We start from the raw sequence: 23,146 nt of genomic DNA, 5'->3' as shown, positions 1-23,146 counted from the left end.
TTGGGCTCGTGCAGGAGGCAACCAATCTATGCATTTCTCTCACATCGATGTTTCTCTCTGTCCTCCCCCCTCTCTTCCACTCTTCCTAAAAAAAATCAATGGGAAAAATATCCTTGGGTGAGGATTAACAAAAACAAAACGAACAAACAAAAAAAGAAGTCATTATAAAGGAAACATTATTTGAGGACAGAAATTTTTACAACAGAAAGTTTTCCAAATACAGTTAACATATAAAGTGCTCTAGCATAGATTTAATTACACAATGGAGGAGTTCCTTTCACATGAGCTTAATAAAAGTTTATTTTCACAATGTTTGAGAGGTAAGCCCCAAACTTTACAGTCCCTCAGATTTCTCTCATAAGATTTTTTAAAAGCTTTAAAATTAAATATCAAATCATGCTTTAAAATTCTGTAGGCTATTTTTAAATCTAAATTTAAAATTATGACAATGATAAAATGCCAACAAAGTCCCAACTAAAAACATTCAAAATAAGAATTGCCATTAGGATCCTGTTTTATTTTGATAGTGGTAAAGGCTGATTAACTGCTGTTGTTGTTAGTGCCATAAGTAAATACCACATGTATATTTTGAAAACATATTTGTCTTGCACATCTTGATATTGAGGTATAAAGCCATGTTTTGCCAACTTTTTTTATTAATCTAACAAATAATTTCTGCCACAATAGTAGCTGTGGTAAAAACCCCAATAACATTAGCAAACCTGCTGCCATGTTCTATGGTCTTCTAATTAATATAGTACATAGACATTTATAAACTATAGAGCCACACAAATTTGCAAGCAATTAAAATTCTGAAATGTTAGGAATAAAACTATATTATAAATAGCTTCATTTAAACTTTCCCTTTTCCCTTAAATTAGTCTTTTCATAGTCATTCTTTCCATTTTCACTAAAACTCCATTAAATCCTAGATTTAAATATGGCCAAAGATAAAACAATATTGAGATGAATATCAACAAAATAGCTGAGTTTTATCAAAGTGTAAGCTACCTAAAGTTATTCTCTAAAAGACAATTTATCCACCCAGGGCAAACATGGAAAAAGTTAATCAAATCTTCGGTTTCTTCATGATTGACCTGCCAGATATAGTACATGGGATCATTTCCAAGGCTCCAAGTTGAAAGGTATGAATACCAAAAGATTAACTGTCACTAGTGGAATGTCCATCAGCTGAAGAAAGACCCTGGACACACTCAGCAGTGTGTTCAACTTGCAGAAGATAGGAAGTTTGAGCTGGTACAAATCAAGTTAACAAGGTTTTAGCCCTAGTTGAAGATAACAAAATGTTATTACACCCGAAAAATAAAAATCTGTAAACCCCCAGGTTAAATTGTATGAAATTAGGTTAACAGTCTGCAGTCTTAATGAAAAGGATAAGCCATTTTAATCAATTTTCTGCAGGCTAACTTCCTGTCACCATGTTCCACCTTGAGGCTGTCACATCATGATCATTACCAGACATGCATTCAGCAAATATTCAATGACAAAGTATACAGTTGTACTAAGTGTTTGTTTGGGGGACCCAATGTTGAATCATCTCCGAACTTTTCCATAAATCCCTTTACTTCCACTAGCACTTTTATTCCTATATGGAGGCTGCAGTATGACTGTTGCTATATGACCTTTTTTCTACATCATGATCCTACTTCTGCTAAATTACTCTTACAATCTTTTTAGAACTCTGAAAAGATATTAAACTCACTGAATAAAAAAATTTTCAATTTTGTCCCTCAAATAAAATTCTGGTATGTTAGGCAAGTTAAATTAGACAAGTGATCTCCATTCATCTAATATTAATGTTGTAAAGAAGTTCAACTAAACTTTCTTTAGTGAGACGAGTTTCAATTACCCTAAAAAATGGTAAGTGATCTATTATTTGTTGTGAATCTAAATCCCTAATGAAATTATCTGTAAGTCAAAAACAAAAATTTAAACAGACGACGGTTAAATACAATGTTAACAGGTACACTGGGCAATAAATTCAAAGTTTTTATTTAATTTATATCTGCTTACTTTTTATTGAGTTTAGTATAAAGGCCCAGTTAATCAATTCATTAGATTGGTCAAGGCAAGACACTTGAACTATAACAGGATTTTAAAAGCAGTTGGTCTTTTAGTCGTTTCTCTGGTGTTCACACGCATGTGCGCACATACAAACACACAAACTGTTAGAGAACTTTGCATATAGGATCTCCCCCCCATAATTTTGTATAATGTACTGTTCAAAATCTGCAGTATTTTGAAACCTATATAAGTAGGACATGACCAAATTAGAGATGTCTGATAAACTCTTATAAAGTGAGAACTTCAGCTTATTCCCAAAAAGATCAATTCTAAACAATAAAAAAGGAAAATTCATATAAAATCACAACAGATTTAACAGACATCCTTGAAAAAAAAATCAAATTCTAACTCATTTTGCAATTTTTTCAAATATGACTAAGGAAAAATGGTACAAGTAGTAATGTTGACATTTTTAGAAAACTATTAACTCATTGGATTGGGAGGAGAAAAATTACTATACAGTATTATTGCACTCCACGAATGTGCAGAATTCCAAAATGTGCCAGCACTAAAAACTGTCTTGCATTGAGGTTTTCCAAGAGGTACAACGAGCCTGCTAAGAAACATCTGGTCTGTACTAACAGTTTGCTGTCTTCAGTACAGGCCTTCATAATGTCAGTCACGCTGCTCTTGCAAAAATCCCGTAATGTCTGAAAGACATATAAGAAAAAGAATATTTTATTTCAAACTTCACTCGTAAAATCAACTTCTTGATCAGAAAAGAACTGAGAACATCTCTGCTAAGCAAAAGATAATACCTCTCCACATTCACACATATTTGCTTATAAATTCTCTATCTTGAGCATAGTAAAAGAATTTTTATTTCCTTAGGAACTAGTTATTTGAAGGTAGGGAGAGAATCTGTGTGTATATATATATATATATATATATATATGCCTAAGCGACTGTTATGACCGAACCAGAACTGGTCGACCAGTTGCTATGATGTGCACTGACCACCAGGGGGCAGACGTTCAATGCAGGAGTTGCCCCCTGGTGGTCAGTGCATTCCCACAGCCAACCTCCCATGGCCAGCCAACCTTCCCCGGTCCCTCCTGCCATCCCTCCCTCCAATCCCTCCCCCTAGTCCAGCAGCCGGCAGGCCCCGGCTGGCCTGTCCCCGATTGGGACTGGGTGAGACAGCCCCGAAAGACCCTGATTGCCAGCCAGGCCTACAGACCCCATCTGTGCATGAATTTCGTGCACCAGGCCTCTAATATATATATATATATATATATGTATATATATATATATATATATATATATATATATATATATATATATATATATATAAATAAACAAATAGTATAATATATCAATTCTGGCCATTAGAAGTTCATAGTCAAAAACAATATTATAAGCCCAATTATTAAGCCTTGAAGATAACTTAATACAATCTTATTTGATCTCTTTCTAAATTTTAATGAAGAAAACATCCATCTGTTAAATCCCAAGATGGAAACCTAAGTGATAATATATGTAATATCTAGTATCTTACTTATTCCTGATGCGAATAAACTAATATCTATACATAGTACTTATATTTTTAACTTACAAAAGAGTTTTCAGTGCTGATAGGTGGGGCTATGATCGATGATGTGGGATTGAATCCATACGGACATTGAGCTTCATTTCATTGTCAAGAATTTGAACAAGCTGTTGCATGGATGGAAGGTGACCAGATTCCAGCTTAGACCATACAGGTACATCTATAAAAATAAATTGTACCAGCCCTCAAAATTAAACATGATTCTGTAATAAACATTCATTCTACAAATATTTATTGTCTATGTACACAGCTAAGAATAAAAATGTGAGCAAAAGAATTAGGCTTCTTGCTCTTAAGGAATTTACATTCTAGTAGGAGAACTGAAAAAAACTATACAAATAGCTACAAAATCACAATTGTGTACTAAGAATTAAAACTAGAAGATGCTATGAGAGGGAGACCTGAGAGGCTGGAAAGGAGGCATTGCATTTACTTTGTTTGATTAATCCTCACCTGAGGATATTTTTTCATTGATTTTTAGGGAGTAGAAGAGAGAGGAAAAGAGAAACATTGATGTGAGAAAAACACATCGATTGGTTGCCTCCTGCATGAGCTCCAACCTGGGCCTGGGCGAGGGAGGAACCTGCAACCAAGATACATGCCCTTGACCAGAATCAAACCCAGGACCCTTTGGTCCTCAGGCTGACATTCTATCCACTGAGCCAACCTGGCTACGGCGCACCTACTATTATTAAAAGGAGAGATTATAATTAGAAGTGAGAACTGAGCCCTAGCCAGTTGTATCCAGTGGTTCGAGCATCAGCCTGAGGAACAAAGTGTCATGGGTTCAATTCAGGTCAAGGGTGTGTATCTCAGTTGCAGGTTGTCTGGCCCCATGGGAGCGCATACGGGAGGCAGCCAATTGATGTGTCTCTCTCGCATCGATGTTTCTCTCTCTCCCCCTCCTCCCTCCCTTGCACTCTCTCAGGAAATCAATGGAAAAAAATATCCTCAGGTGAGGATTAAAAAAAAAAAAAAAAAAGAAAGAAAGTGACAGGTGAAATATAGAAGAGTGGTATAAGGGAGGCTGGAGAGGTAGGCAGGAACTAAGTCAGAGATCAACGAATTGCAAAGGGACAGATAGTAAGCATTTTCAGCTCAAAAAGGTATACAGTCTGTCACAGCTACTCAACTCTCCTGGTGGCCTGAAAGCATACATATATGAATGGGCATGGCTGTGTTCCAATAAGACTTTGTTTACAAAACATGCAGCATTAAGATATGGTCCACAAAATCTTGGTTTGCTGATCCCTAGGCTACATCATACAGGGCCTTTTTGCCATCCATGTTAAATGTTCTGGTCTTTATCTTGAGAACAAAGTAAAGACAGTTAATGAATTTGAGGCAGTGAAGCAAGAAGATGAAATATGCATTTTTTAAAAATCACTCCATTTGGAGCAGGTATCAGCCAATTTTTTCTATAAGAAGCCAGACAGTAAATATTTTCAGCTTTATGGATCAAGAGGCAAAATCAAGGATATTATATTGGTACTTTTATAACTAGAGAGATAAAATTAAATTTCTAAATGTTTTTCATTGATGAAACTCAAAACTTTAGGAATAAACACTAATTTGAATTTCATATAATTTCTGTATATCACAAATATTCCTGTGATATTTTTAAACAATTAGAATGTATAAAAACTATTGTTATCTTGAAATATAGGCCATATTTGCTAACCTCTGGTTAGAGAATGTATTAGAGGGGAATAAGATAATTGTGGCTTAGACTAGAGTGGTGCCAATGAAGATAAAGAGATGGAGGACCTAAGGATGGGGACTGATTTTTGAGAAATGTAAAAAGTGGAAGTGAGAAGACTTGGTAATCTATTAGGGTACGGAGAGTAAGGGCAAAAGTGATTTTACCCTAGGTTTCTGACATGGGCAATTGGGCAGAATGATAATAGTGCCATTAAATAAATGAGAAATGCCAAGGAAAGAACAAATTGGAATATACAGGAATTACACGAAGCAGAAGTAATCAAGAGTTTGGGAATAGAAGTTTAAGATTCTGGGTGTAGCATCTAGAAGAGAGATCTAGAACTCTGTAGAGCTATACATTCAGGAGTCATCATATAGATGTTATTTTTTTACATATGTTTTTATTGCTTTTTTAGAGAGAGAGGAAGGGAGAGGTAGAGAAGATAGAAATATCGATGATAGAGACACATCAATTGGCTGCCTCCTGCACACCCCCTTCTGGGGATCAAGCCCACAACCCGAGCATGTGCCTTGACTGGGAATCGGACTAGAGACACTTGCTGCATGGGACGACACTCAATCCACTGAGCCATGCCGGCCAGGCCAGATGTAATTTTAATGCCATGTGAGTGGATGAGGTCCATATAAAGAGATGATTTAGCATATTATGAAAACCAGAAGAGCCTGATGCTCACTATAAATCACCTAAAATTTATCACAGAATGCAAACTATTCAGAACTCACCATTCAAAGTTATTTCAAATGCACCTGTTGACATACACTGGTTCTCAATCATGTTGCTCAAGAAGAAAACCATCATACATGCATAGACCTAAAAGAAAATATAATTAAGTACAACAGGCATGAAATCAAAACAGCATGACAACTTAAGACACATTAACCTTTAAGTAGTCTCATTTTTTTGGTAATTGCTATTTTTAATTCTATTTTAAAAGTTTCTATACAAACTATTACTGCTATCCCATATGTTCAATAACATACACAGAAAAAGAAAAATGCAATATTAATTCACAGCTCCACACATGCTAAAGAACTTATATATGACTAGTGGCCTGGTGCACGAAATTCGTGAACATTAAAAGGGAAGAGACCTAGACTCGGCTGGCCCCACCCCCATTGGGCAAGACCAAGACTCGGATGGGCCCACCCCCGTCAAGCCCCACTGGCGGGGGGCACAATGTCATGTCCCCGCCCACCCGTGTGCACCTCACCGCGCATGCAGCCCTGCCCACCCACACCTGCTGCGCATGCAGCCTCCTGCTGATCGGTCGTTACGGCGTGAGGGTGTCATGACTATTAGCATATTAGCTCTTTATTATATAGGATGTTCATAATGTAGAAGCAGAATTTCTAGAGATCGCTTAATAGTCTTAGTAAATTTAACAAAAGAATACCAGTGTAAGAAGGGTTCATTTGACCATTTTTATAATATGATAAACGAATTCACAAGAGACTACTGATGCAACAATCAGCAACTCCATGTTTTCAATACAACCTGCCCATGTTCCAAACAAATCGTTTTAAGTCAAACTGAAATATGTATTTGGTCTTCCTCCCAAGTTATAGCACAGAGCATCTAAAAACCCTTGAAATTTCCAGGGTGATGGGAATGGGAAAGGTGTCTTTTCTTATATTAATGAAGTGATTTTTGAACAGTACCTAAGGATGGAGCTGATTGCCAGGAAAGAGGAAAGCCAGCTAGGTGATTAGAGCATTGGACATTTCCGTTTCAGGGAAAAGAAGAGGGACGGGAGGCCAAATTAGTTGCCAATTGCCAATGATTTAATTAATCATGCTTATGTAATGAAGTCTCCACAAAAACCCAAAAGGACTTGGATTGAAGAGCTTCCAAGTTGGTGAACCTTTAGGTAAAGACCAGAGGCCCAGTGCCTGGCCTGTGCCCTCTTGCAATTAAGGAGCCCTCGGAGGGAGCAGGCCTAAGCCATCAGTCAGATATCCCTAGTGCTGCCATGGAGGCAGGAGAGGCTCCCGCCACCACCACTGTGCTCACCACCTGTAAGCCCAGTTCAGGGCTTCTGGCGGCGCAGCATGCCCCCTGTGGGAGCACACTAACCACCAGGGGGCAGCTCCTGCATTGAGCATCTGCCCCCTGGTGGTCAGTGCACTTCATAGCGAGCGGTTGAGTGGCCTTAGCATATTACGCTTTGATTGGTTGAACAGCCGAATGGACGACCAGACACTTAGCATATTAGGCTTTTATTATATAGGATGCAAAAGGAAAAAGAAAAAATATGCAAGGAGAATGGTACGCCTGGAGAGGGCATGGATGCTCCCTTCCCATATATCTACCCTACTCATCTCTTCCACCTGGTTGTTTCGGAGATATCCTTTTACAATAAGCTAGTAATCTAGTAAGTAAAATGTGTCTCTTGAGCTCTGTGAGCCACTCAAGCAAATTAAACAAACCCATGGAGGTGGCTGTGGGAACCTCCACTCTGTAGCCAGTTGATCAGAAGCACAGGTATCAACCTGGGCTTGCAACTAGCATCTGAATACCACAGTGTGTATGTGTGTATGGGGGGAGAGGAGGGTGGAGGAGATATATCTTGTTGGACTGAATTCTTAACCTGTGGAATCTGATGTTACCTCCAGGTAGATAAGTGTAAGAATTGAGTTGAATTCTCAGACACCCTGCTGATGGCCAATAATTGTTGTAATGGAAACACACACACATACACACACACACACACACACATACACACGTTTAAATTGGGTCCATGAACCCAAGAGACAAACTAAGAAAAAAGTAGATAAGAAAGCACAGGCATAAGTGACTGCTACGACTGAATGACTGGAACGACCGGCCAACTGGTCGCTATAACGCGCACTGACCAGCAGGGGTAAAATGCTCAACACAGGAGTTGCCCCCTGGTGGTCAGTGCACTCCCACAGCCAACCTCCCATGGCCGGCCAACCTCCCGCGGCCCCTCCCTCCCAGCTGGCCAACCTCCCACGGCCATTCCCCCCTGCCGGCCAACCTCCTGCAATCCCTCCCCACCCGCAATAGGCCCCGATTGGGACTGGGCAAGACACCCCAATCGCCAGCCAGGCTGAGGGACCCCACCCATGCACGAATTCGTGCACCAGGTCTCTAGTATTAAATAATGTTCATTTGCCTTCGAATGCAAATCTTTACCCTTCCAAAAGATACAAGAAGCTCCCTGATGGACAGAGAGGTTTTAATTTAATGAAATCACCTGATTAAAAGAAGGATGAATGAGGATGTCAATTCACAGAAAGGTGTTTCAGAATAATAATTCAAAATGTCCATAGCAGATGAGAAAGAGTTTTCCCTGCCCTCCTTCCCCTTGAGCTAGGTGGTTTTGATTTCATAGACGTTACCCTAGCATTTGGAAATAGAAGTCCAGGGAAGAACACACAAGGAAGTGTCATGTAAGCTATAGCTGTCAAGTACATTCATCTTCCACAGTAGATGTCTATAGAAGTAAAATGCACTGAAAATATTTTGAAATCAACAGAATAAATGTAACAAAATATTATCAATAAGTACTTAACTTCTAATTCTTAATGCTATGAGAATCAATGTTTTGTTAATAATAAGGCAGAGGTAGCACCTGAGGTTCCCTAAGGAAAAATTGTACAGCAGGAGTCAGCTAAAGATAGTCTCAATCTAGAAGTAAAGAACAAGACCACATAGGACTCCAAAGAATAATACTTCTTAGAAGGAAACTTGTGCAATCTCATCAAGAGAGAAATAAAACTTAGTCCCATTTCTTACAGCAGAAAGGCAGACCCTCCAGAAAATAAGAGTTTAAATAAAACAGATGGAAAGAGATCTAGAGAGAATGTATGCTGTGGCAGGACCCTACAAAGAAAAAAAGAAATAGCACAAAGTCTTATGCATATATTGATTGTTTCAGGTAATTTGCTAAACAGAATCCCCATGAACAGAAGACTCAAAGGACAAATAATAACAGAGTATGTGTGTATGTTTTGATAAGAACAATTTAGTAAAATCCCTTCTTTAACACCATTAAAATCATTAATACTCATATCAGTAGGTATAAAAGGCATACATTATGTATATACTAGAGGCCCAGTGCACAAATTCATGCACCAGTGGGGTCCCTTGGGCTGGCCTGTGGGATTGGGCAAAAACTAGCTCTCCGGCATCCCCTGAGGGGTCTCAGATTGCAAGAGGGTGCAGACCAGGCTGAGGGACCCCACTGGTGCACGATCAGGGTTGGGGAGAGACACAGGAGGTTGGCCAGCTGGGAAGGGACCATGGGAGTACTCCAGGGAGTGCTCAGTCCCGATCAGCCAGACCCCAGCACCATGCTAACCTACTAGTCGCAGCATCTGCCCCCTGGTGGTCAGTGCATGTCATAGCAAGCGGTTGAGCAGCATATCATTAGCATATTATGCTTTGATTGGTTGAACAACAGCCAACCAGTTGACCGGACACTTAGCATATTAGGCTTTTATTATATAGGACCAGAGGCCCAGTGCACGAATTTGTGCACGAGTGGGGTCCGGGCCTGTCGGAAGAGACAGTGGGAGATTGGCCGGCCGGCCGCCCCAATTGGGGCCCGATCAGGGCTGGGCTGTCTGGGGGGAGGGGCCGAGAGTGATTGGCTGATGGGCCCCACCTCCGATTGGGGTGGGGGAGCCAATGGGGGTGTCAGAGACCGGGTGAGGGGCTGTGGGAGATTGGCCAGCCGGCCCCGCCCCTGTTCGGAGTGGGGGAGCCTATCGGGGGCAGGGCTGGCTGGGGCAAGGAGCTGCAGGAGGTTGGCCAGCCGGGGGCGGGGCTGCAGGACAATCAGAGTGGGTGGGCCAATCAGGGGTGGGGCCGGCGGGTCGTGGGGCGGAAGGGCCATGGTGGGGTTTGGCCAGCTGCCCCTCCCTCGATCAGGATGGAAGCAGCTGATCAGGGGTGGGGCCGGCTGGGGGGAGGGGCCATGGGAGGTTGGCCGGCTGGTCCCACCCCCCAATTGGGCCAGTTTGCTGGCCACAGTGGGTGTCATAGTGATCGGTCATTCCAGTGTTCCTGATGTTGGTTTTTTATGTATATAGATTATGTATATATTATATATATATTATGTTTTGCTGGATATGATTAGCCTAATTATACAATCAAAATCAGGTTTTAAATTACTGTGTCCAGGTTCTACTTAAGTAATATTTCCCTATCCTTCAAATAATAATAAAAACTTAATCATTCTTACATAAATATGAAAACTAAAGCCAAAAGAGGTTAAGTGCCTTGCCCAGAGATAAAAAGTGGTTTAAATTGAAAAAATATATGTAAACAGGTTAATCAGCAATAAGAACTTTAAAAAAAAGGAAAACTCATTAAAACATATTCAGTGACAACCTAAAAACTTACAGTTGTCAAAGCTATTAATTTACATACCTTATTTTCTTGGCCCCATTGCCAGATGCTAGGAGCTTGCATGCCAAAGAAAGCAAAAGGATCCTTGCCAACAATTATTAAGCCTATTAAAACTAGTTTGAAGATTGACAGGAAAGATGCTATGTGTCTATCAAGAGAAAAGAAAAATTCATCAGAAGCTGCAAATTCTCATTTACTTCAAAATTTCATTAACTCCAATGTATGTGTACAGACATTTTCTAGACACCAAATTTAAAAGTTATTAATTATAACTAGTGAAAAAGATAGTGACTAGTTTATTGAATAGTTTTAAAATAAAAATGTTATATATTTTAAATCAATCAAAAATTCACTTATAAGATTACTTATATAGCACTGGCCTTTAAAAAATACTATTATTTTAACAGTATAGAATTTTATGCCACTGACTAACTATAAAAATGTGGGAGTTCATGGTCTATCTCCATAATAACAATTACAGAAAAACACATCTTTTGAAGAATTGTCATCTAGAAAATGATTTTCCTCTTCTCCTTTCCACAGAAAAATTCTTCTAAATTTGCTTTTTATGACCGTATTCTCTGTGTCTTGTTACAACCAACTAAGAAATAATAATAACCAAGAAAGTTAATTGAACCACTTCACAAAAGTTTATGAAGTCAAATTCTTTTCCTCCCAAGTCACTAAAATTTACTTACCTATATATTGGTTGAGGGAGGTAATTCTCTCCTTCAATGCGGATGTCTGGGTACCGCTGGCTAATAACCCGCATGTACTCCTCAAACACCCGCCTATAACCTCAGGAAACACTGCAGAAAAACAAAAGTGCTTCCTGTTAAGTGGTTTAAAATATGCCTAGATTGCTTTTGCAGTTAGACAAAGCCTAAAATTACCAAGATTAAAAGTGTTTCTCAAGAACAGTCACAAATTAATAATGATTGATTCTGGATAATGGGTATGGGGAGGTTTTTCCCCACAAACTTCACATATTTAAGTTACCTCACCCTCAAGTAAACCCTTCCATTAATATATTAGACTTTATAGATTTGGGTTACTGTTGATCAACAGCAAATACCTACTCACATATGTCAGTGTACTTTGAGCTCTCTAATTAATTTGGCTTTTTTAAAAAATCAATGACTACATAAACACTGAAATAAAAACAACTCTTATTCATCTGAAATAGGAACTTTCAAAAATGGGGACAAGAAACTTAAAAAAAATACCAATTCAGGAGACATGAAACTCTGGTTCTTATTCCCCTTCTGCCCCTAACTGGGCAAACATACCTGCTTAATCACAATAAGAGGAACTTAAATAACTTTTAGATCCCTTCTGACTTTAAAATTTAACAAAGATTGAGAAGATAATTTTCAACAATATGATAGTAATCTATACCATTACTCCAGAAATTAAGTCAACAGCACCCCATCAACTTCATTAAAATCTCTGAACTACTAGATTATGAATATGATATATGCTGCCCCGACAAGAAAAGGGGAAGAATGCCACCAGTGCATATGTAAGAGAGGAAAAAAGTATACTGATCAAAGCAATTGAAGACACAAATAAAAAGATATCTCATGTTCATGGGTCAGAAGAATTAATATGGTTAAAATGTCCACACTACTCAAAGCAATCTACAGATTCAATGCAATCCCTACCAAAATTCCAATGGCATTTTTCACAGAAATAGAACAATCCTAAAATTTTTATGAAACCACAAAAGACCCCAAATAGCCCAAACAATCTTCAAAAAGAAGAATAAAGCTGGAGGCGTCATACTTCCTGATTTCAAAATATATTACAAAGCCAGAGTAATCAAAACAGTATGATACTGGTGCGTTCTCCCTCCCAGATGCATCCTGGGACCTTGCCCTTCCCCCTCTTCTTCCCTCACAGGTGTGCATCTCCTAAATTCTAAGGGTCCCCAAGAGACTTGCAACCAAGAGCAATGGGCAGGAGCAGCTCCTCCCAAGCTAACCCCCTGAACCTGTCTCCAAGGCTGCCTTTTCTCTAATTTTTCAATGAGATGACAGCAGTCCCGCCTTGGCGCATTTCTTTTCACTGTGACTTATTTCTCAGTGAGCTAAAGCAGCCCCACCCAGGCTGTCTCCTCTTGCTTCTTCTGCCCTAAGCCCTTCCTTGTTTCACTGTCCCCAACTTTAATAAATATACTCTCAAATTTAAAAATATTAAAAACACACACACAAAAAAAAAACCAGTGTGGTTGTTGCATAAAAACACACAGCTCTAACCAGTTTGGGTCTATGGATAGAGCATTGGCCCACAGACTGAAGGGTCCCAGGTTCTATTCTGATCCAAGGCATGTATCTCAGTTGCAGGCTGGATCCCTGGCCCTGGTCAGGGTGCATGCGGGAGGCAACCAATAGATGTGTCTCTCTCACACCGATGTTTCTCTCTCTGTGTCTCTCCTTTTCCCTTCCACTCTCCCTAAAAACCAATGGAAAAATATCCTGGGGTGAGGATTAACAACAACAACAACAAAAAACAAAAAACAGACACACAGATCAATGGAGACAGAACAGAGAGCCAACAAATAAACCCATGTATGGTCAACTAATTTAAAACAAAGAAGCTAAGAACATTCAATGGGGAAAGGACAGTCTCTTCAAATAATGGTATTGAGAAAACTGGACAGCCACATGCAAAGAATGAAACTGGATCACTACCTTATATCATACACAAAAATCAACTCAAAATGAACTAAAGACCTGAAATAATAAAATTCTAAAAAGAAAACATAGGAGGGAAAGCTCCTTGACAACAGTCCTGGCAATTATTATTTGGATTTGACACCAAAGCAAAGGCATCAAAAGCAAAAATAAACAAGTGGGACTACATCAAACTAAAAAGCTTCTGCACAGCAAAGGAATCCATCAACAAAATGAAATGGCAACCTACAGGAGAAAATATTTTCAAATTATCTGATAAGAGGTAAATATCTAAAATATGTAAGGATCATACAACTCAATAACCAAAAAATTAGGAAAAAGGCCCTGGTCGGGTGGCTCAGTTGGTTGGCGTGTCGTCCTGTACACCAAAAGGTTGTGGGTTTGATTCCCAATCAGGGCACATACCTAAGTTTCGGGTTCAATACAGATCAGGTGCATACAGGAGGCAACTGATCAATGTTACTCTCTTACATCGATGGTTCTCTTTCTCGTTCTCTTTCTCTCTCTCTCAAATCAATAAAACATAACCTCAAAGTGAGGATTTTTTTAAAAAATGGACAAAGGACTTGAATAAACGGCCAACATGTACATGAAAAGGTGCTTAATATCACTAAATACAAGGGAAATGCAAATCAAAACCACAATGAGATAGCACATCACACCTGCTAGGATGTCTATCATCAATAACGAGGAGATAAGTTTGGAAAGGACATGGAGAAAAGGAAACCCTGTACACTATTAGTGGGAATGTAAACTGGTGCAGCCACTACAAAACAGTACATAGGTTCCTTAAAATATTAAAAATAGAACTACCATTTGAACAAGCCACCTCACTTCTGGGTATATATTTGAAATAAATTAAATCACTATCTCTAAGAAATATTTGCACCCCCATATTCATTGCAGCATTATTTACAATAGCCAAGACATGGAAACAACCATGCCCAATGAATGAATGAATGAATGAATGAAAACATGGCACAGGCCCAGCCCATTGGCTCAGTGGTTGAACATCAATCTACAAACCAGGAGGTCACTGTTTGATTCCTGGGCAGGGTACATGTCCGATTGTGGGCTTGATCCACTGATGTTTCTATCTCTCTCTCCCTCTCCCTTCCTCTCTGAAATCAATAAAAAAAAAATATTTTTTAAAAAACATGGTACATATGATACAATGAAATATTATTCAGCCAAAGAAAAAGGAAACACTGCCATTTGGCATAACACGGATGGACCTTGACCACATTATGCTAAGTGAATTAAGTTAGAGAAACACGATTATTATAGATTTCACATATAAGTATGATCTACAAAAAGTTGAACTCGCCCAATCAGTGTGGCTCAGTGGTTGAGCATCAACCTATGAACCAGGTCACAGTTTGAGTCCTTGTCAGGGCACACGCCTGGGTGGCCGGCTTGGTCCCCAGTAGCGTGTGTGCAGGGGGCAGCCAATCCATGAATTCCCTCTCATCACTGATGTTTCTCTCTCTCTCCTCTCCCTTCCTCTCTGAAATCGATAAAAATATTTCTAAAAAAGATAAAAAGTTGAACTCATAGACAGAGAGTAGACTGGTGGTGGCCAGGTAGTGGAGGTTGGGAAAATGGGGAGATGCTGGTGAAAGGATGAAAACTTCCAGTTTTAAAATAAATAAATTCTGGGTATCAAATGCACAGCGTGATGACTATTATGAACAATACTGTACTGTACACTTGAAAGATGCTAAGAATAGGTATTAAATGTTCTCACCACAACGAAGATAATTATGTGAGATGATGATGTGTTAACTAACCTTTTGTAGTGTTTCACAACATACCTTGTATATGTATATCAAATCATCGCCTTCAGTATATACAATTTCTATTTGTCAATTACACTTCAGTAAAACTGGGAAGGGGAAGGCAGATGGTATCATCATATCAACAGAAGAGCTTACAAATTCAGGTAAGATTGTTAAGTAATTAAATACATTAAGTTCTAAATTAAGGAACACATAAATATAAAGCAATGAAGATACCACTTGGTACAGAGAAAGCAGGATAATTAGCAATTAAGTTATAGTAGAATAAAACCTCAGATGACAGCTTTTTTTTTTAATTGCTGGTGTTTTATTTATTTATTTATTTTTATATATTTTATTGATTTTTTACAGAGAGGAAGGGAGAGGGATAGAGAGTTAGAAACATCGATGAAAGAGAGACATCGATCAGCTGCCTCCTGCACACCCCCTACTGGGGACGTGCCTGCAACCAAGGTACATGCCCTTGACCGGAATCGAACCCGGGACCCCTCAGTCCGCAGGCCGACGCTCTATCCACTGAGCCAAACCGGTTAGGGCAGACAGCTTTTTTAATTACACTGTCATCAATGAAAAATGCCAATCATCATCATCAACCCAAGAAAAGGGCATCTGACAGGGTGAGACAGTCCAACTATCAATAGATCTCAACTTAAAAAAACTCACTTTTAAAAAAGTGAGAAGTTCAGTCTTTCTTAACAATTAATACTTCCTCTATATTTAGAATAAAAATTTCATGAAAGATTGTGTCACTAAAAAGAAATTTTTTCAAAGGGAGACAAATCTCCATAGCTAAGTTCTCAAAAGAACTTATAAATCTCTAGACTAGATACCTTATCTTAACTAAGCATTCACCTTATCTAATATTTTCTTATTACTGTTCTTAGATTCACCAAATATTTTATTTTGCCACAACTGTTTTTTCTGTACGAAATTTTAATGATGCTTCTATTATACAAATAATCTAGATTACCCAGGTAACTATCTACCTTGAAACCAAGAAATGCCACCTGAGTTCAATGCCCAAGTTTGCATTGGTGTTTACAATGAAGTTGATTATTTAAAATAACAGTATCTAACTTTTAATGCAGTATTTTCAGAACTAGAGACCTAATTGAGTTGAAACTCTTTTTTAATAGATGAACGGAAAAACATGAAGCCCAGAGAGATCAAGTGACTTTTCCATGGTTATACATCCATGTATCATTTATTAATTCACTCAAATATTTATTGAATGCCCACTATGTGTCAAGCATTATATGAGGCAGTGGGTAGGTAGTGGTGAGTAACCTTAGTTATGGCTGAGACTAGAATACAGACTTCATGACATGAGATCCTAGGCCACTTCCACTAGATCCCAATAGAACTATCAGATAATACAAGAGCTATCCTTCCCTGTGTCCAGGAAGTAAGTTCTCTTTGACCACAATGCCACAGTCAATTGCTCATATAGTTGGCCTCCTGGTGGCAGAGATCTCTGAGGTTCTTCCATGGTGAAGACATAGACTCTCCCTCAAGGAGACCTAAGCCTGTGGGTCACATTTGCTCTAGGAGTTCCAATCCTTCACCAAGGGAAGCAAGCCTAAGAGCCCCAGCTAGAGAGTAGTGTCTATGTGCAGACAACACTATTGGTAGATTCCTACTAGTTACCCATTTTTCTGGCTACTGGGATCAGAAGCCTGACTCTATCCTCGGTTCTCCCAGTCCCATGTCTCAGATCTTTGCACCAAACTCCAGATGAAACTAGCCCATAACCTTGAAATTCAAAAAAAAGACTTTAAAACTGTAACTTTCTTATTTTGAAAAATGAAGTTTATAAGACAAACAAAAAACACCATATTTTTATACATAAGTAAACTTTATTCTCTATATTTGCCTTCAGACTCATAAAGAAAAACCAAGGAACTTTTTTCCTATATAATTGTTTTCCTCAAAATAATTTTTTCTTTTTTAAAAAATATTTTTCTATTGATTTCAGAGAGGAAAGAAGAGGGATAGGTAGAAATATCAATAATGAGAATCACTGATTGGCTGCCTCCTGCACACCCATCACTGGAGATCGACCCAGGCATGTGCTCTGACCTCCTGGTTCATAGGTCGACACTCCACCACTGAGCCATGCTGGCTGGGCTCAAAACAATTTTTCTATTTTGAAATAGCAATCAAGACTGCTGACAGGATATAAAACATACATAGTGTTTATTGAGATGGGCAAATGTTAAATTAAAGGCAAAAATACATGGTAAGGAGCAGTAGTCATTCCATAGCAACTATCATACCCATATCTTTCAAGTTATTCCATTCTTTTTGGGACAGTGAATAAAACTATGACTTCCAGTATACAACCAACAAATAAGTATCTAAACATGCTAAAAATGTTGCAATAGCTGCCCAGTCCTTCTGCCCCTGGGCCAAAGGTCCTTAAAAAGTAAATTTAAACTTTGAAAAAAATCTTAAAGTTAAGTCCTAATCACTTTGCAAATCTAGTAATATGAAATATCTTACTTATGGAGTCAACTTTTGCAACTGCTCAATCTAAAATATTTTTCACAATACTTTTCTAAAAGAACTTGCATATAAATTAGGTGATTTGTGTATAATGAATAGAAAGAAAATTTAGGAAATACAGAAAAATCCTTTGTCCATGCTATTTCAAATAGATTCTGTGCTTTTTAAAGTCTGTCATGTTTTTCAGTCTCCTAATTCATGGTGCCAACCAACCCACTTTTCCCTTTTCTTCTTCTTATTCTTTTTTGTTGTTGTTTTTAATCCTTACCCCAGGATATTTTTTCCATTGATATTCAGAGAAGAGTGGGAAGGAAGGGGAAAGAGGGGAGAGAGTAAAGTAAACATCATGTGAGATATACCAATTGTTTGTTCCTGGCACAAGCAAGTATTGAACAATTATTTTTTTTTAAAAAAAAAATCAATCTTTTTTTTAAAAAATATATTTTATTGATATTTTACAGAGAGGAAGGGAGAGGGATAGAGAGCTAGAAACATCGATGAGAGAGAAACATCGATCAGCTGCCTCCTGCACACCTCCCACTGAGGATGTGCCCGCAACCAAGGTACATGCCCTTGACCGGAATCGAACCCGGGACCCTTCAGTCCGCAGGCCGACACTCTATCCACTGAGCCAAACCGGTTTCGGCTTGAACAATTATTTATTGAAAAAATATTGATCATAGAATAGGAAAGTTTGTTTTAAGCTATTTTGCACAATGATCTTTCTCCCTTCAATTCCATTTGTGTGTTGTATTACTCTTTTGTTCTATTAGCAATTACAAATGTGTACAATTAACAGATGATCTATTGAACTAAAGTTAAAATACTCAAGAAATATAAAATAAGGGGAAAAAAGCAACTGAAAGGAAGGTAAAAATTAGTTATCTTTTGCTAACAGTGGTGATTAGTGAATGACTGCATTTTACAGCACTCAGATTTCAAATAGAATTAAAAGAATTTTCACATATTTATCCTCAATTGTCTTAGCGTCCTCCTTTCCCAAACGATCTTGCAAATGAATGTCCAAAAGATTCCAACAAAACCAATATTCATCTTACTATATACAGATTAATCTCTGGGGGGCAGGGGGGGTAATAAACAAGCTAAATTTACTTGTATTTGATAGGGAAATGAATAGTTATTTCTCATCTACATATTTAAAAACACACACACACAGGATCACGTGGTGACTGTAGAGCTTGCCAGGGGAGAGCCAGTTGTGGGGTCCAGTATTAACACCTGACAAACTCCAGGACTCACTGCCCCCCAGCGAAGAAAGGTGACAAATGTGAGGGCACCAGGCCTTTCTTCTCGCCAGGGTCTGAGAGGTTCTTTCCACAGGCCATCTTGTTAATCTATTCTAGATCCCAGGAAGCGGGGGAAGAGTGGGATCTTGGTACTGACGACTTGATCCTGTTGTTCACCTTAGGCCATGACTTGATCCTGTGGTTCACCTTCCAGCCGTGGGCAAACTACGCCCCGCGGGCTGGATTCGGCCCGTTCGGCTGTTCTATCCGGCCCGCAGAGCCGAAAGAGCGGAGGGTTCTCTTGCTCTCCCCTCCACTCCTTTACTTTGAATTTATATTAGTTCACACAAACACTCCATCCATGCTTTTGTTCCAGCCCTCCGGTCCAGTTTAAGAACCCATTGTGGCCCTCGAGTCAAAAAGTTTGCCCACCCCTGCTAGGCCATGCCGCTCGCTGCCTGCCTGTTCCCTCCCAGGGACTGACTCCTAGCCTCAGTCCTAGACTGTTCCCCTTGGCAGGTAGGCTCTCACATAGGGTTCTGCACTTACTAACGTTCCCATCACAGGGGCCAGGAAGGATTATCACAACCACTGCCCTACATGAAGGTATTGGCCTAGCCACAGGGAATTCCTTGCCCTGATACCTTCCCACACCCAGAGAAATAGCTCTCAATTTTTAAATTTTTGTTTAAAATAAAGTCCTTAGTTAGCCATGAAAAACAAAAAACAAACCTAAAGCACTTTTGTATTTAATATGCTCAGGGTGACTGCAAATGAAAACTCTTATTAGACTTTTGGGACAAGTTTGTTCTTACGGCAAAAAAAGAAACAAAAATTAAGTATCAAAAGTTCAAATGAGCCCTGACCCGTTTGGCTCAGTGGATAGAGCATCGGCCTGTGGACTCAAGGGGTCCCAGGTTCGATTCCGGTCAAGGGCATGTACCTTGGTTGCAGGCACATCCCCAGTAGGGACTGTGCAGGAGGCAGCTGATCGATGTTTCTCTCATCGATGTTTCTAACTCTCCTTCTCCCTTCCTCTCTATAAAAAATCAATAAAATATATTTTCAAAAAGAAGTCACCTTTTTACGATACAGGATTCTAATTTCTGCGTTTTTACAATTTTTATTTGTTTATTTAATATGAGTCTTTCAAACCTCCAACCCCATTTACCATATTATACTGCATTACTGCTCTGCTTCTAATACATAACTTGGTAACAGCAAAATCACTTAAAGTACAATGTCGAAAACTGCTGGGATTGGTTGTTTTTTTGTTGTTGTTGTTGTTGTTGTTTTCTATTTCTCTGAATGCACAAGAGAAAACCTGAAAGGTACAAAGGCAACTCTTTGGAAGCGGGTCCGGGAAAATGAGGGTGATGATCCAGTTGTCCCGGAGAGAACGGTTGTCAGAAGAGCAATGTACTGCTTTTTCACACTTTGGAAATTGCAAACTGAGAATCGGCCTCCCCGCCCGCTCCACGCCCTCCGGCTGTCAGGAGCTCTACTCCCTCACTCCAGAACTCCGGCAGGTAAAAGGCATCTATCACTCGCAGGTCCCCTCCAACGACCCGAATTAACCTTCACCTCGCGGGGCAATAAGGCTGCCTGGCATAACCCTGGGAAAAGGCAGAGGAAGAGAACTGGGTGGCGAGCGCTAGGAGCGCCTCAGCCAACACCGCGCCGACTCATGCCCAGCTCCGCAGGCAGCAGGGGCCGCCATTGGCGGGACCCCGCCGACCAGTCCTCGGTACTGACAAGTGTCCCCACGTCCTCGCCTTTCAGTATCTAACCTTCTCATGCCCTCCCTTCCGCATTCCCACCATTCTAGGAACCAAAATGGAAGTGAGCAGTTGTGCTTGGAGAGAAGGAGGGAGGCTTGGCCGTCCTGGGAAGGACCCCGGGGAAGGCAGGCTGAGGAAGGCTGCTGGCGCTGATCTTCCCATGCAGGGGAGGGTCAGCCCGCTAGGCCGCGAAGCCGGGGACTCGCGTAGCGAGAGACACCGAGCAGAGGCGCTGCGGGGCGACGCACGTACTCACCAAATCTGGAACTTGAGCAGCGGGCCAGTGGCGTACTGCATCTTTAATCTCTTGCTAGGCACGCCGCCCAGGTTGGTCGAAGCATCGCTCCGGACCAGCGCGGACGCCGCCACCAGGAGTAATAGCAGAGGCCTCATCTTACTCGAGCCAGCCACTTCAGCCGCACTCAGTCTAAGACTGCAGCCAGCCAAGGCCCAGCAGGAGCCGGGAGCAGCTCCCACAGCGCAGGCGCGGTCCGCCAAATTCGGGGAGGAAGGCAGGAATGCGCCTGCGCTGCCCGATTCCTGCGCATGCGCCGGGAGGGAGAACGACTTGTTTCACTGTGCGGCACCACCATCTTGATTGTGTGCGTAAGACGCTGGGGTGAAAAGAGAGAAGCAGGGAGGGCAAGTATCACCTGGTGGGATGTCCGAGTAGCCTATTAATTGTAGCTCCTGGCACACCTGGGTTCTACACACAGTTTCTCACTGGACTTGATTCAAGTGTGGGAGAGAAAAGAGAAAGCCCAGGCCCTCATAACCGGAATGCATAACTGTTATAAGGGGTGCCTTACTATGGACTTTTATTTGATCTTATAATATTGCTCTCTCGTAAAATAATTTTTTAAAAAAAGAACTTTGGAAAATTTCAGTTGTATACAAGAACAGAATGACCGTAATGACCTTTAAGAATTAATGGTATATTTACTATCTTGATTGTCTATAGCTCTAACTTCTCCCCCCAGGGAAGCAAATATCACATCATTTCATCCATAGATATTTAAGCATGTACTTATTTAAAAAAAATAGAAAACCACTATTCTTTAAAAATAAAAACCTGACCACAATACCATTATCCCACCTTTAAAAAAAGTTATTGTTTTTAATATCAAATATCCAGTCAGTGTTCAGATATCTCCTGTTTTAGTAAATACTTACTTTTCTATTGTTCATTTATTCAAATCAGGTCCAAAGCAAAATTAATCTATTGTCATTAGTTAATAAGTCTTTTGGTCCTGTCAAAACCTTGAAGTCCAAGAATACACCAGGAATTGAAAAAGTTTCCTATATTATTCATTGCAGCAAAGGGGAACACACACCCCTGGGGAACCAAGGGCAGTCTCAGTAACAGGGTGTTAGAAAGATGATCCTATTTGGGCTTTGATTGGATGATTTGGGAAGAGTGTCGGGGGTGGCAATGGAAAATTTGGTCATACCTTTAAAAAAAATCTCAGTATTAATAAGCATTGGTAGTTCTGGTTCATTTAGCCCAGGTATTGCAATCATGAAATACATCAGATATGAGTTGGAGGAACAGTTGAATAGGAAGTTCTCAATAAATGTATGTACATAGTTCCTCATATTCAATAGCTTAAATGTAGTACATGATCAAAATGTTTTTCCTAATTTAAGGATGCAGTGCAAGTCTGAAAACATTGCACAACAGTTAATTTGAGCTCACTTAAACATTAAGTGACTAATACAAACCTTAGATGTCTTAGGACAATAGGAACTACAAAACCGTATCTTAATCAGTATCAATGGGAATTAAACTTTTGGAGTAAGAGAAACAGATTTAAGTAAATGTAGTAAAAAAACACACATCATGAGAAAGTTCAGATAATTTAAGGGTACAATAATTTTTTAAATTATTAATTTTTTTATTGACTTTAGAGAGAGAGGAAGGGAAAGAGAGATAGAAACATCAATGAGAGAGAAACATCTATTGGCTGCCTCCTGCGCGCCCCCTACTGGGGCTTGAGCCCAAAACCTGGGCATGTGCCCTGACCCGGAATTGAACCAGAGACCTCTTGGTGTATGGGAAGACACTATCCACTGAGCCACACCAACTAGGCAATGGTACAATAACTTTTTAATTAAAAAACCTATTAGAAATTCTTTGTAATAATGAATTAGAGGAAAAATATATTTCAATGGAATTTGATAAAATTCAACTCATTAATTCCAAAATTTCTCAGCACCTTGAAGGAAATGTTTTTAATCTGATAAAAGGTATGTAACAAAAAGTGCAAACATCATGCTTAATTTGAAACATTAGAATACCAGGAAATTCCCATTTCAGTTGGAAACAGGTTAAGTAACACTCTCACTGTTCCTATTCAGCATTGTGCTGAATTGTAATTATGAACT

At 39.7% G+C, this 23,146-nt stretch overlaps 1 protein-coding gene across 1 annotated transcript; it reads right to left on the bottom strand.

The window, feature by feature from the left end:
* Window positions 1–282: 282 nt before the first annotated feature.
* Window positions 283–21,303, bottom strand: SELENOT (selenoprotein T). The gene is made up of 6 exons (XM_080656215.1): window positions 21,018–21,303; window positions 11,432–11,542; window positions 10,755–10,881; window positions 6,080–6,167; window positions 3,641–3,794; window positions 283–2,735 (listed from the first exon to the last, which is right to left on the bottom strand). The coding sequence occupies exons 1-5, from the start codon at window positions 21,152–21,154 to the stop codon at window positions 3,670–3,672; spliced, it is 588 nt and encodes a 195-aa protein (XP_080512341.1). The 5' UTR covers window positions 21,155–21,303; the 3' UTR covers window positions 283–2,735; window positions 3,641–3,669.
* Between the last annotated feature and the right edge of the window lie 1,843 nt (window positions 21,304–23,146).

The sequence above is a fragment of the Plecotus auritus genome, assembly GCF_963455305.1.
Source record: "Plecotus auritus genome assembly, chromosome: 2".
In the NCBI taxonomy this organism is placed as follows: domain Eukaryota; kingdom Metazoa; phylum Chordata; class Mammalia; order Chiroptera; family Vespertilionidae; genus Plecotus; species Plecotus auritus.
The sequence above is the reverse complement of the archived record's forward strand: the minus strand, read 5'-3'. Positions and strand labels throughout refer to the sequence as shown.